The 13,257-nt window shown below is 46.2% G+C and overlaps 1 protein-coding gene across 5 annotated transcripts in view; it reads left to right on the top strand.

Moving 5' to 3' along the window:
- The window catches only part of DIS3L2 (DIS3 like 3'-5' exoribonuclease 2), a 375,400-nt gene that overhangs the window by 258,358 nt on the left and 103,785 nt on the right, over positions 1-13,257 (top strand). For 4 of the 5 annotated variants that reach the window (XM_060107077.1, XM_060107078.1, XM_060107079.1 and 1 more), the window contains one exon: positions 753-865. In XM_060107077.1, the coding sequence (XP_059963060.1) occupies positions 753-865 (113 nt within the window). Of the gene's footprint in view, positions 1-752; positions 866-1,072; positions 1,198-13,257 lie in introns of those variants that run through there. The other variant, XM_060107081.1, reaches the window with a different exon arrangement.

The raw sequence follows: 13,257 nt of genomic DNA, 5'->3' as shown, positions 1-13,257 counted from the left end.
TGATTATCATCCCAAGTGTAAGAAAAGGCATGAGCCAAGCAAGCATCTGAATGGGATGAGATAAGATGCGTTCTGGGAATGGAAAGCAGTTTCCCACAACAACTGCATAGAGAGCATGTGGAGGATGAGCCATAAGGCTGGCGAGGTGGACTGAGGCGAGCCTGTGCAAGGGCACGCGTAACAGGCTAAGGGGCGACATCACCAGACCCATGGTTCCGAGAGGGGTATTAGCAATAACGTGGAGGGCTAGGTGGGAGGGGATGGAATCAAGGTAGGAAGGCCAGCCATGGGGCTGAGGAAGGGCTGTGGCCGGGATAGACAGGAAGGGCGGTGCTTTCAGGGTCAGGGTCTGCAGGATTTAGGCGTTAATTCCTTCTAGTGAGCTGTAAGGATTTGTTCACCATCCAAAATGAGTCTTCTTTTACAAGTCTGCTGATGTTTACTCAAAGACAAGAAGCCTTTAGAAATGGTAAACATTTGTAAAAATGGTTAATGTGATAAATGATTAATGGGATAAAAATGGTTAATGGTTAATGGGATAAAAATCTCATCGTCTGTTGGCGCACAATGAGGAAAGTAAATATAGGGCACACCTCAGTGGGTAAGTGGAGCACCGGGCCAGCCTGAAAATGGCAGCCTGTACTCCAAGCCCTGTGGCCTCTGGGAGGGACATGCCTTCTCGGCATGGATTCCCAGGAGGGCTTGCCCTTGCCTTCCATGCCAGGCTGATTAACCTTCTTGTGCATCTACAGGCAACTTTGAAGTGGGAGTTCACATCGCTGACGTCAGTTACTTTGTTCCTGAGGGATCCAGTCTGGATAAAGTGGCTGCTGAGAGAGCTACAAGTGTCTACTTGGTTCAGAAGGTAAAAATCAGTTTCCAGTTTCTTGGATTGAAAGATGTGCTTCTATTTAATCATCTTCCTTTGTTTGTTTGTTTGTTTCTCCTTAAAAACATCCATGAGGGACAGCAATCTTGTCTGAACATCTTTTCTCACATCTAATAAGATCTTTAAAAAATGGTTTTCCCTGGAAAAGTGTTTGCCCTCGGTTATTGTATGTTTTCCTGTTAGGCCCTTGTATGTCCAAGAGGAGCCAGACTGAGGCGTTCTCAAGGCAGGACACAGGCACTCATCTCAGGCCTTCAGACTGGCCCTGCCATGTAAGTAGCTCAGACAAGTGGTCAGCTTCAGAAAGAAACGAGGAACTTTCAAACTGTTGTTCCAAAGTGGGGCTCAGCAAACTTGGCCCACACTGGTCACAGTTTTTATAAAGTCTTATTGCCATACAGTCACACCCATTCATTTACGTAATGTCTGAGGTGATGTCACACTACTGCAGGAGAATGGAATGAAAATTTACTAGTGGCCCTCTAAGACAAAGTTTCGAACTCTGGTGTAAAGAGTGGGAGCTGATCTGCTCTTGACCTGCCCTTTACAAGATAACCTGGTACATCCCAGAGATGCAGAAGCAAAGGGAGCCAAGTCTGGGCTTTTCCTCTTAGTCCTGATATTGCCTCTCTTGGTAAGTCACCGAGTCTCTCTAGACCTCCTTTGACAAGTACTTAATGATGAGTGCCAGTCATCTGCCAGGCACTGCCCTAGGCCTGGTGGTGAATAAAAGACCAAACCTGAGTTATTCCCCCACTAGAGCTCATGAATTCTTCTCCAGGATTCGTCCTCCTCCATTTGACAGTCTGTCCATCTGCTTATTTGGCTCATCTTACATCACTGACTGTATCATGACTTTCACCTCCTAACTTCCTTGGATCTGGTGATCCAGTTTTGGATTGCTACATACACTGGCTTGAACCTTCCCTCCTCCCATGCCCTTGGGCATGACTTCTGATGTTTGCACTTTGACTGCACTTAGGTGAGGGGTATATCCCCTCCATCTACCCACATATCCCATGGCCTTCTGGCAGCTGGGAGCCCTTTACCTGGCCCCGTCTCTCAGGGGCGAGAAAGCAGCCCAGGTGTCAAACCTGCTCCATTCTGGGAACTTCCAAATGTCATCACCTAGAGAAAGGAGACAGCTACCCAGTCTCCCTCCACTGCCTGCTCTGACTGGCAGCTCTCACTGCCAGCACGCCTGTGTGCCCACACAGCTGGCAGAGGAAAAGCCAGGCTCTGAGCACTGCCCTCACTCGCAGCATGTCCTGGGAGGCCACTGTGCTTTGGGATCCTCCCTCTCTAACTCCTGGGAAAATTCAGCCTGCTGCCTGCTCCGGATGGAAGTATCTCGTGGGGTGCCAGGCTGTAGGTGTGAGAACACCAGCAGCATAGGGATCCTGGAGAGGCCCTGGAAAGGCGGTTCTCTGAGCCCCTGACCTTTATGAACCTGCAGATCTTGGCACAGTGCTGAGACACATCTGCAGGACAGCATGCCCCTGCTCTTAGTCGTCGCCGGCCTCTCTTCACTACCACCCCTTCCAAACAGGGGCTTGGGAAACTCATGCTCCTGAGCACACGCACCCCCACTTCCTGCTGTTTTCCGGTGTGCACTGGCCCTTTTGTGGACATGCTGGCTAGACCCTGGCAAGCAGGCCACTAGGGGGGTCTGTGTGCTGCTCATTCTGAAAATGCCCCACCCCTAGAGTCCCAGGAACCTGACCCCATGCTTTTATCATGAGTGGGCCACAGCCAAAGGGAAAGACTAGTGTCATCTTGGCAACGCTAAGGGTGGTAGCAGATCTTTCGAAGAGGCAGTGTTCTCCTGGGTTCTGTGTTCTTTTCCTAGCTAGAGATCTGAAGACGGTCACTGACTACTTCACATCGGTTCTCCTGGATGACCCTGTGGCACCACCGCCATACCTACCCCCCCCATCGCATCGTTTCCTGGAATATACCATCTGCCAGGGGTCTCTTCAGACACAAAGACAGGGGAACCGTATTCCAAATGCATGATTGGCCTGAGGCCCAAGGCTCGTAAGTTCACCCAGCTATTACAGTATAATTTCGCTCCAAGTCTGAAACCAAGGCTCTCTACAAATAGAGGCATCGACTTGTGTCAAGGGTTTCTTAGCCTCTCCCTCTTGCCGTGGAGCCCACTTCTGCCAGAACTACGACAGCTTCAACACGGCCATCATCTAAGGTTTTCACCCATTCCGTAAACCCAAGACCTTCTGTTGCTGTCCTCTGAGGCACAGTATTAGGACTCCCGGCACCTCAGCCATACCTGGCAGCATGTGTGACATGTGGAAGATGGACTTCCATACATACCTCTGCCAGGTCCAACAGACCATGTCATTTGGCCTTTGAGCGGCCCAGCCGTCTGCTAGCAATGAAAGCACAGAATCTCTACTGAACAAAAGGCTTGCTGCACAGTGGAATCATCATTCATTTCCCCAACCCTGCCTTGTACAGATCCATTACTCCCCCACTTACATACATGGTCCTGGACCACTTACACCAGCAGTCTTCATGCTGGCCTCAGGAGGGATATGTTCTAGAATCCCTGGACTCCATTTCCAGCAAAGTGCCTATGTGGTGCCCACAAAGGTGTTGGCAGTTCTAGAACAGAAGTCTTCCAGGACAGTCCAAAAGTTGCTAGGATTTCTAGCATTTACCAAGTTCCTCTCACGTTTCCAACCTGTCCACCCCAATAACTAACCTCTCAGAAGGGAAGAGACAAAAATTAACTCAAAACGAATCACAGACCTCAATGTGAAATGTAAAACTATAAAACTCCTAGAAGATAACATTGGAGAAATTTTAGATGCCCTTGGTTTGGCGATGACTATTTATTTATTTATTTATTTTATTTTACGTTTACTTATTTTTGGCTGCATTGGGTCTTCATCGCAGCATGCAGGCTTTCTTTAGTTGTGGTGAGCGGGGGCTACTCTGCATTGTGGTGCGTGGGCTTCTCATTGCAGTGGCTTCTCTTGTTGCAGAGCACGGGCTCTAGGCGTGAGGGCTTCAGTAGCTGCAGCACACGGGCTCAGTAGTTGCAGCGCATGGGCCCTAGGGTGGGCGAGCTTCAGTAGTTGTGGTGCGTGGGCTCAGTAGTTGTGGCGCATGGGCTTAGTTGCTCCACGGCATGTGGGATCTTCCCAGACCAGGGATCGAACCCATGTCCCCTGCATTGGCAGGCGATTCTTAACCACTGCGCCACCAGGGAAGTCCAGCAATGACCTTTTAGATACAACACCAAAGGCACAATCTATGAAAGAAAGAATTGATAATCTGGACTTAATTAAAATTAAAAATTTATGCTCTGCAAAAGACACTGTCAAGAGAATGAAAAGATAAACCATAGACTTGGAGGAAATTTGCAAAAGACACATCTGATAAAGGACTATTAGCCAAAATATACAGAGTACTCTTAAAATTCAACAATAAGGAAATGAACAACCCATTTAAGAATAGGCAAAAGACCTTAATAGATATTTCACCAAAGAAGGTATACAGATGGCAAATAAACATATGCAAAGATGCTCCACATCATATGTCATTAGAGGAATGTAAACTAAAATAGTAATGATGCTACTACACTCCTATTAGACTGGCCAAAGTCCAGAACACTGACAACACCAAATGCTGGCAAAGATGTGGAGCAACAGGAACGCATTCATTGCTTATGACAATGCAAAATGGTACAGCCAGTTTGGAAGAGAGTTTGGCAGTTTCTTATAAAACTAAACATATTTTTACCATATGATCTAGTAATTGCACTCTTTGTTTTTACCCAAAGGAGTTCAAAATGTATGTCCATGCAAAAATCTGCACATGGGTGTTTATAGCAGCTTTATTCCTTTTTTTTTTTTTTTTTTTTTTTTGCGGTATGCGGGCCTCTCACTGTTGTGGCCTCTCCCGTTGCGGAGCACAGGCTCCGGACACGCAGGCTCAGCGGCCATGGCTCATGGGCCCAGCCGCTCCGTGGCATGTGGGATCTTCCCGGACTGGGGCACGAACCCGTGTCCCCTGCATCGGCAGGCGGACTCTCAACCACTGCGCCACCAGGGAAGCCCAACTTTATTCTTATTTTCTGAAATTTGGAAGCAACCTCCAAAATGTCCATCAGTAGGTGAATGGATAAACTGTGGTACATCCAAACAATGGAATATTATTTGACACTAAAAAGAAACCAACTATCAAGCCATGAAAAGACATGGTTCCTCCATAGGAACCTTAAATATAAATTACTAAGTGAAAGAAGCCAATCTTCAAAGGCTACATGCTGTAAGATCCCAACTATATGACTTTCTAGAAAAGTGAAAATTATGAAGGCAGTGAAAAGATCAGCAACCGCCAGGGACTAGCAGAGAGGGAGGGATGAGTAAGTAGAGCGCAGAGGATTTTTAGGAAGTGAAACTACTCTGTATGGTCCTATAATGGTAGATACTTCTCATTATACATTTGTCCAAATTCCTAGAACGTAAAACACCAAGAATGACCCCTAATGTAAACTGTGGACTTCGGGTGATAATGATATGTCAGTGCAGATTCATGAGTTATAACAAATGGACCACTCTGGTAGGAATGTTGATAATGGGACTGTGCATGGGGGTGGGGGGGGGTAGATATGGGAAATCTCTGTAACTTCTGCTCAATTTTGCTGTAAACCTAAAACTGCTCTAAAAAAATAAGGTCTTTTTTTTTTTTTTTTTTTAATTTTAAAGGCAGGGGGAGAATGGGACTCTTCTAGGCCTTGACTGCAGCCATGTCCTTTAGGGGCTGGAGATCCTGTGGCCCGTGGCCCAAGTTTGGCTCCGCCATCTTGGTCAGCCAGTGGTTGACAGTGATGTCTTCAACCCCATGGTGGAGGTTGTCCTGTCTGGAAGCCTCTACTGCCTCTCTAGAGAGTGCTGGCTCTGACGTGCATTGTCCCAAATGGGAGCCAGAGCTATCATCTGTTCAGTCCAGTGAAGGCCCTCCCTAGGGAAACCTAGCACCTCCTCTCCCCTGCCCTGTAACAGTACTTTCTGGATCACTGCAGCCTAGAACATGTAATCAAAACCCTAGATCTCCACCTGCTCCACAAGAATTGGACATCTGCTTTCTTCAGGGGTTCAGCTTTGCCTGCCATTTATACTGGGTGCTCAGAACCACCATGTAGGTGTTTTCGGCCATTCCAGAAATGAGAATACAGGAGGAGAGGGAGATGGAGTTGATTATTAAGCTGTGAAATTCTGGGTCAGAAGCTGCATGATGATCCAAACCCAGTTATAATTAATTAACAGGGTGTTACCAGTGATAGGTGACCTCTGTGCACAGTGATACCTAAAAGATCCAGAACTTTCAGTCATCTCTCAATAAGAATGGGAAGCTTTATCCTCATCTGAGCAGGGGATGTTCTACCCAATGACTTAGCTTGTTTCAGAGCAACTCTGCCCCTGTCTGGCCTCTGTGACCTGTTCAGACCTAAATGCTGTGTTAAGAACTTCTGTTTGACCCCCATCCCTCACAATGTCTACGACACCTGTGCCCAAGCTGTGGGCGGATATACGTGGCTTAAGGGAATGCAGCATAAACCTGTTACCCACACATATCACTGAACAGCAGCACATGAGGCTTCCTCCCTAACCTCCCCTCCCATGGCCATGAAGCTGGAGCCATCACCATTCCATTGTTATCCATATGGACAGTGCTGGCCTTTAGTTTGTGTTTATATTTTTGCAGGGCCTGTTCAACATTTTTCAAGTTCATATCCACCTAACCTTCACTCACCACCAGACAAGACCTGTTAACCTGAAACTAGAAGAATTACTGTTACTGTTACACCCCTTTCTACGGATGGCATTCCTTGTCCACAGTTGTCTCCACTCATTTGTTTAATATCCTCATTCATAGTAACTGTAGCCTCCACTTCTGAGCTTCCCCAGCATGGCTTAGCCAGCAGTAACCAAGGAACCATGAGTTACTTAGGAGGATCTTGCGTTTCTGATAGGCCAAGAATGGGAATAAGGAATATGTCAGTCAAGCCTGGGTCTCATAAGACATTCATATGGAAGATGCTGTTTGACTCTCCTCTTCAGTACACACAAACCATCTGTTAGTACCAATACTCTGGGTCTTTGGAAGTGCCAGTGGTCATTGAATCCCTGGCCTGCCAACTTCACCCCCCTCTCAGTGGCTTCCTGCCAACCATGTCTGCTCCTCCACATTGTATCCACCTTACCAACACTTGATGGACAGCCTGAGGCAGGGAGCCCAAGTATCTTCTAGCTTGTGATACCTGGGAATGTCACAACTAATTGGCATTTACTCCACTAGGAAAGGTGTGAGAAAGAGAACCCAGCTCCCACCTCAGAAATCTGCACAGCCCACAGGATAGCTAAAATAAAGACATTTAGGGACTTCCCTGGTGGTCCAGTGGTTAAGACCCCGTGCTCCCAATGCAGGGGGCCTGGGTTCAATCCCTGGTCAGGGAAGTAGATCCCACATGCCATGACTAAAAACAAAACAAAACAAAAAGATACTGCATGCTGCAAGTAAAAGATCCTGCATGCTGCAGCTAAAGATCCCACATGCTGCAACTAAAAAAAAAAACAAAAAAACCCACATGTGGCAACGAAGTTCCCGCGTGCCGCAACTAAGACCCAGCACAGCCAAACAAACAAACAAATAAATATTTTTTTTAAAAAAAAAGACAGATAACACCAAGTATCCACGAGGATGTGGAGTAGTGGGAACTCTCACTGCTGCGGGGAAGGCAAATTGGGACAACCACTTTGGAAAACTGTTTGATAGTGTTATGGACTGAATGTCTGTGTCCCCCTCAAATTCATATCTTGAAATCCTAACCCCTAATGTGATGATCTTAGGAGGCAGGGCCTTTGGGAGGTGATTAGGTCAAGGGTGGAGCCCTCATGAATGGGATTAGTGCCCATATAAAAGAGACCCCAGAGAGCACTCTCATCACCATGTGAGGATACTGCAGGAAGGCGCCATCTGTGAACCAGGAAACGGGCCCTCTCTAGACACTGAATCTGCCATCACCTTGATCTTGGATTTCCGAGCCTCAGAACAGTGAGAAATAAGTGTGTGTTGTTTAAACCACCCAGTCTATAATAGTTTTATTATAGCAGTCTGAACATAGTAAGACAGGCAGTATCTTTTAAAGTTGAATGTATGTACACACTTTGTGGCCCAGCAGTTCTGCTTCTGGGTATATACCTAACAGAAATGCATGCATGTGTTACAAAAAGAATGTGTAAGAATGTTCATTGCAACACTATGCAAAGTAGCCAAAAAACTAGAAGCTATTCAATACCGTCAGCTATAGAATGAACAAATAATTTGTTGTATGTTCACTCAGTGGGATGCAATACAACAATGAGAATGAACAAATGACAGCTCCACACACAAACATAATGGTGAAGGAAACCAGACACAAGAGTAAACACTGTATGAGTCCATTTATATAAAGTTCCAAAACAAGCAAAGCTAGAAGTCAGGATAGCGACTACCCTTGGGGGAAAAGGGCCCATCTGGTAGGGGAACTTCTAATGATTCTTGATCTGGGCACTGATGACGCCAGCCTTCGGTTTGTGAAAATGCATCAAGCTTTTCCTTTATGACTTTGTGTGTGTGTGTGTGTGTGTGTGTGTAATACTTAAATAAAAATATGTTTTATTTTGAAGCTTTTTGGGGAGTGACTTTTACTCCACTCTGGCTTCTTTTAGTATATATAACCAGCCTAATCAGGCAAAGGAGCCACATCAAAATCCAGGTACCTCACTCATAGCTTGGTCCTCCAGAGAACACAGCTCTGATATTTGTACACCGACTACACTTCGTATAACCTCAGGTTGGAGACATCCCATCCACACCTCCTGCCCCAAAATGCAGTTGGCTAAATCCAGCCTTTGGCCCAGGGCCTCTTAGGGAAGGGGGATAAGACTTTAAAATCCCTCTTATCTACAAAAACTATAACGTTATAATGGAAAGAGCAATAGAAGTAGCAGTTAGACCACATAAAGTGAATAAATGTGAAGCGTTCTCCCCATATGGATTCAAATATTTAAGAAATTTCGGCACAATTCGAGGTTTTTCTTCAGAGCAGGTGGCTTTCTCTTATCTAGCTCCGCACCCTCCTTTTATAGCCAGGAATTACGTTTCAAATTCAGAAAAAGAGAAAAATAAAATTGGGTTAAATAAGTAAGCCTGTTTCCTTTGCTCTTCTCTTTCCTTTGGTTTCGTGATTGTCATAGTTCTAGAATTTCTCTTTGGGAATGCAGAGTTGGGACTCTTCTCTTAAGCTCTGGAAATGGGGAGCTGAGGGGAGGAAGGGCCCCTATGCTCCCGAGCGGCTCCAGGCTCCTGCTGCCCGGCACTGCCCCCAGCTTGGCACGAGTGAATGGCGCCAGCCCACAGCCTTGGGCAGCAGCAGCTGTGCATTCTGATTCCTTTGAACCACTACTCTGACCTTTCTTACTACTCATTTGTGTTTCTTAAAGGACAGTGTCCAGGAACTTTTCTGCTGTTTGCACTTTACTTTGCCTGTAAAAGTCTTCTTGAAAGCTGGATGAGCTGCTTTCCCCTCCTCCAGGTTCTCTCTCGTTTGGCGGAATCATTTCTCCCAACTTCATCAGATGAGGGAGGGAGTGTGTGTGTCGGGGGATGGGGGTGGAGATGCCGGTTGATTTCCCATCTACAGGGAATGTGGCACTGGTTTCTTTTCATTCAATGTCACTGACCTATAAGTATCTGATGTCAGAATTACAATCTAAGCTTGATTTGGGAAATTATCCCATAGATTAGTACAGTATACAGTGAAACAGATCTTGGGTCCAAATACCATCTTACTGTCCAAATATCATACTGTCTTTTATTTATTTATTTATTTTTAACATCTTTATTGGAGTATAATTGCTTTACAATCATCATACTGTCTTTTAAATGAAATTCTTTTTGTTGGGATTTTACTCAAACTAATACGTATTTGGTTACTCTTATTAACAATAGGGTGTACTCAGGAGAAAAGATAAGTTTATATATTGTCCATTTAAATTCTGTGGAAAAACACTCTTTCTTTTTGACAAAAGGTAGATAGCTATCAGGATAGGGGACAGCTGTCTGCCTGAATTTAGGCCTGTCCTCAGAAGGACACGACATCTAGCCAGTTAATATTTCCAAGCTATCGTCTCTGAGAGGAAAATACAATGTAATTGTTAAATTTAAGGTAATTTTTTAAAAATAAGTGAATAAGTTTTAAAAGTAAGAGAAAACGTAAACAGCTGAAACCTAAACCTAAATTTTTTGCCTATTGGCCCAAGCACTCGTGTTATTTTAGGTGTGAAACAGCTCAAGTGAAAGTTCACCCATAAATCTCTACGATATTTTATTGGTACTGCTTTATAATAGAGATCAAAGATTGGGGTTGGAAGCCCGTCTTAATGTGGAGTCCAAAGAGTTTTAAGATGTTCCCTTATGACCCCAGCATGTTGTCAGAGTGTTGATGTTTTGTTAATGTCAAACTGTGTAGCAAAGAGTTGATCAAATTTGGAATTCATGGAAGGGTTGATATGAAAAAGAAAACTCTTTAAACAGAGATGTTGGCTGGCAAATGGATTATCTCCTTCCTTTAAGTTGTTGCAGCATGTGAGTGGGGAGCTAGCTGAGTGTACCTGATTGTTAAAACCTCAAAGTCCTCAGAGACCAGGAGCAAAACTCCCCAAGGTCTCCGGCTCTGATGGCCAGTGGGCACTGAGGGTGTGAGGGAGGTTTGGGAGCCAGCAAAGACCGGGGCAGACCTGGGCAGACCCCTGCAGCCCCTCCTGGCATTAGAGAACCCCCAGTGGGTTGCTGACGTCTGGCCGCCTTGAGCTGTTACAGCTCCATGTCGTTGCTAGTCCCTCCTGTTCCTTTTCACCTAGATGATTGATCTCTCCCCCTCTGTGGCCCTTTCCGCTGGTCACAGGGCTGTCCTGGCTAACCTGTTGCTGAACTTGGCCAGCTCGCCCGCTGTGGCTTTAGCAGATGTTTCTGCTCTCTGAGGCTAACATAAGATTTTAGTCCTGCTGGTACCCCCACCCCGCTGCCTTGGGCAGTTTACCTAAATGATCAGTTTCTCTCAGTTCTCCTAAGCCCGAATCCAGAATGCTTAGAAAGTCAGTGTCCTCTCATCAGTGTCCTTTTTTTCCATGACAGCTTTTAAGCTCTGTCCTCACCCAACTTTGATTCTGGCCCTGAGACATGCATAAGAAGACTTAGCACCCTTTAAACCCCTTTCCTTTTCTGCTACTAAAGTGCTGCCAGTCTTCATCCCGTTAGCATTTACTGAGTACCGGCTGTGTGCCAGGTGCCTGGTCTATAAAGATGAGAGAGGTGCTGTTCTTGCCCTGGAGAAGTCAGGGGAGGGGGGCATGTAACAATTACTCTACACTGGCCTACTCGTAGTTACAGAAGTGCTCCGAAGTGAGGACGTATCACAGAGGAGAGAGAAGTTGTACCTGCCTGGATTGGTGGTGGAAGAGGATCTTCTGCAAGAGCCAGGAAGCCTTCACAAAGCAATTGATTTTTGAGCAGTGTTTCAAATTTTGAGTAGAAAATTTCTAGGTAGACAAAAGTAGGTGGAGAGGGCATTCCAGGCAGAGGCTAGAAAAAGCATGGACCGTCCAAGGAACAGTATGTAGTTTGGAATTGCTGGGGTCTGAGCTGCACGGGGAGCCAAGAGATGAAGTTGCAAAGAGAGGCCTGGGGTGGCAGGCTAAGGAGCTTGGGTTTCATCTTGAGGTCAAGTAGAGAAGTGACATCACGTTCTTTGACTAAGATAGAAAATCACCTTAGCAACTGTGTGGTTGAAGAATAGTGAGGCCAAAGGTAGGAAAATTGTTATCAGTATCAGGGCCCTTTCCCTCAGTCATGGCCCCTTGAGGCTTTGAGTGACCACCCCAGAACAGACAGGGACCTCTGCTCACGGAATCTTAGGAGAGTAGACCAATATGGTGGTGTCCAACTGGAGACCCCAGGAGAACTAGAATAATAGATGTGTTCAGCCTGGGGCCAGAATGGACATCCTGAACTAGGAGCATTCACATTCGCCCCCAGATTGCACCCCCTCCCAATCTAGCAATCCATATCGCATGACAAAGAACAGGGCTAGGCACCTGGGAGACCTTAGCTTCCCACTGGCATCTCTGCTGTCTACTTGGAGATGGGGTCTGCAGGCCCTCTGCCGACTTCCTCTTGAGACCCCTTGGCCTTATTGAAGATGTTTGGGCCTTTCCTCATTAACAGGACAAGCAAAAAATCAAATTACTGAATTCAGCTCATCAAATATTGGGGAAGATAAAGGCAAAGTGTCCTAATATAAATGGGATTGCAGATTGTCATTGGGTGGAATTTAGTAAGAAGATGCAAAAGTCTGCAGAATCATCAGGAAATCTTAACCAGAATAATTTCAACTCGAGAACTGTGCTGCTGGTTTAGGAGACTTAGGATGTATCGCAAGAGAGACGAAGATGTCCACACTTGAACAGTGGAAGAGGGAGAGGAAAAGACTCATTTGAGAGATTTAGAATGCAGAACCTACAGGACTGGAGAACTGATGGGGTGTAGCAGGGAGGGGAGTGATCCTCCTCCACACGGTCCGGTGATTTTCTCCATCACAGCTCAGCCATGACTTGCAAAAGCAGGAAAGGCAGATTGTAAGAGTGATTGTGGAATATGCAGAGTTGGAAAGTGAGGGAGTTTGAGAACTTGGAAGGAACTCTCCACGTGGCCCACACTGAGTAGTGAAGCTGAGTGGGGGCCAGAAAAGCCATGACTAGGGAGAGCTATCAGGGGGTTGGGGAACGCGTAAGCATTCGCACGACGCTGGTGATGGCCAGCAGTTTCTCAACTGCCGGAGAGACCTTGCTTCTCTTTTCCAGTTATAGATTGTGTTCTGCACTTGGGACCCTGCCTCGGAGTCTCTCCAGGTACCGTGGCAGATCTCACGTAGCCAATGAGGGTGCGGGGACCACTATGCTGTTGTCTAGGTGGGTCTCCCTGAAATAACAGAGCTCGTATTTGAGGAAGCAACTTATGGAGAGTGGTTGTTTGTCTCTCCAGTCCCCCTCCCATGGGGATCCCTGCTGTGCTGTGGACTGGACTTGACACAAGTGCCATGTGTCATGGGGCACAGTCCAGTGACACTGGCAGAAATCAGGCCCAGTTCATGAGAGGCCCTGACATGCCAAACCACAAATGTAATTGTAAAATCTTCACCCCTTTTCTTTTGAGAAATAACAGTCTATTTACAAAATTATACGGACATAAAGATAAAGACTGTTTTCTCGGAATTCCGTCTGAATCCTGCCCCAAGATCT

This window comes from Mesoplodon densirostris, chromosome 8, assembly GCF_025265405.1.
Source record: "Mesoplodon densirostris isolate mMesDen1 chromosome 8, mMesDen1 primary haplotype, whole genome shotgun sequence".
NCBI lineage: Eukaryota > Metazoa > Chordata > Mammalia > Artiodactyla > Ziphiidae > Mesoplodon > Mesoplodon densirostris.
The sequence above is the reverse complement of the archived record's forward strand: the minus strand, read 5'-3'. Positions and strand labels throughout refer to the sequence as shown.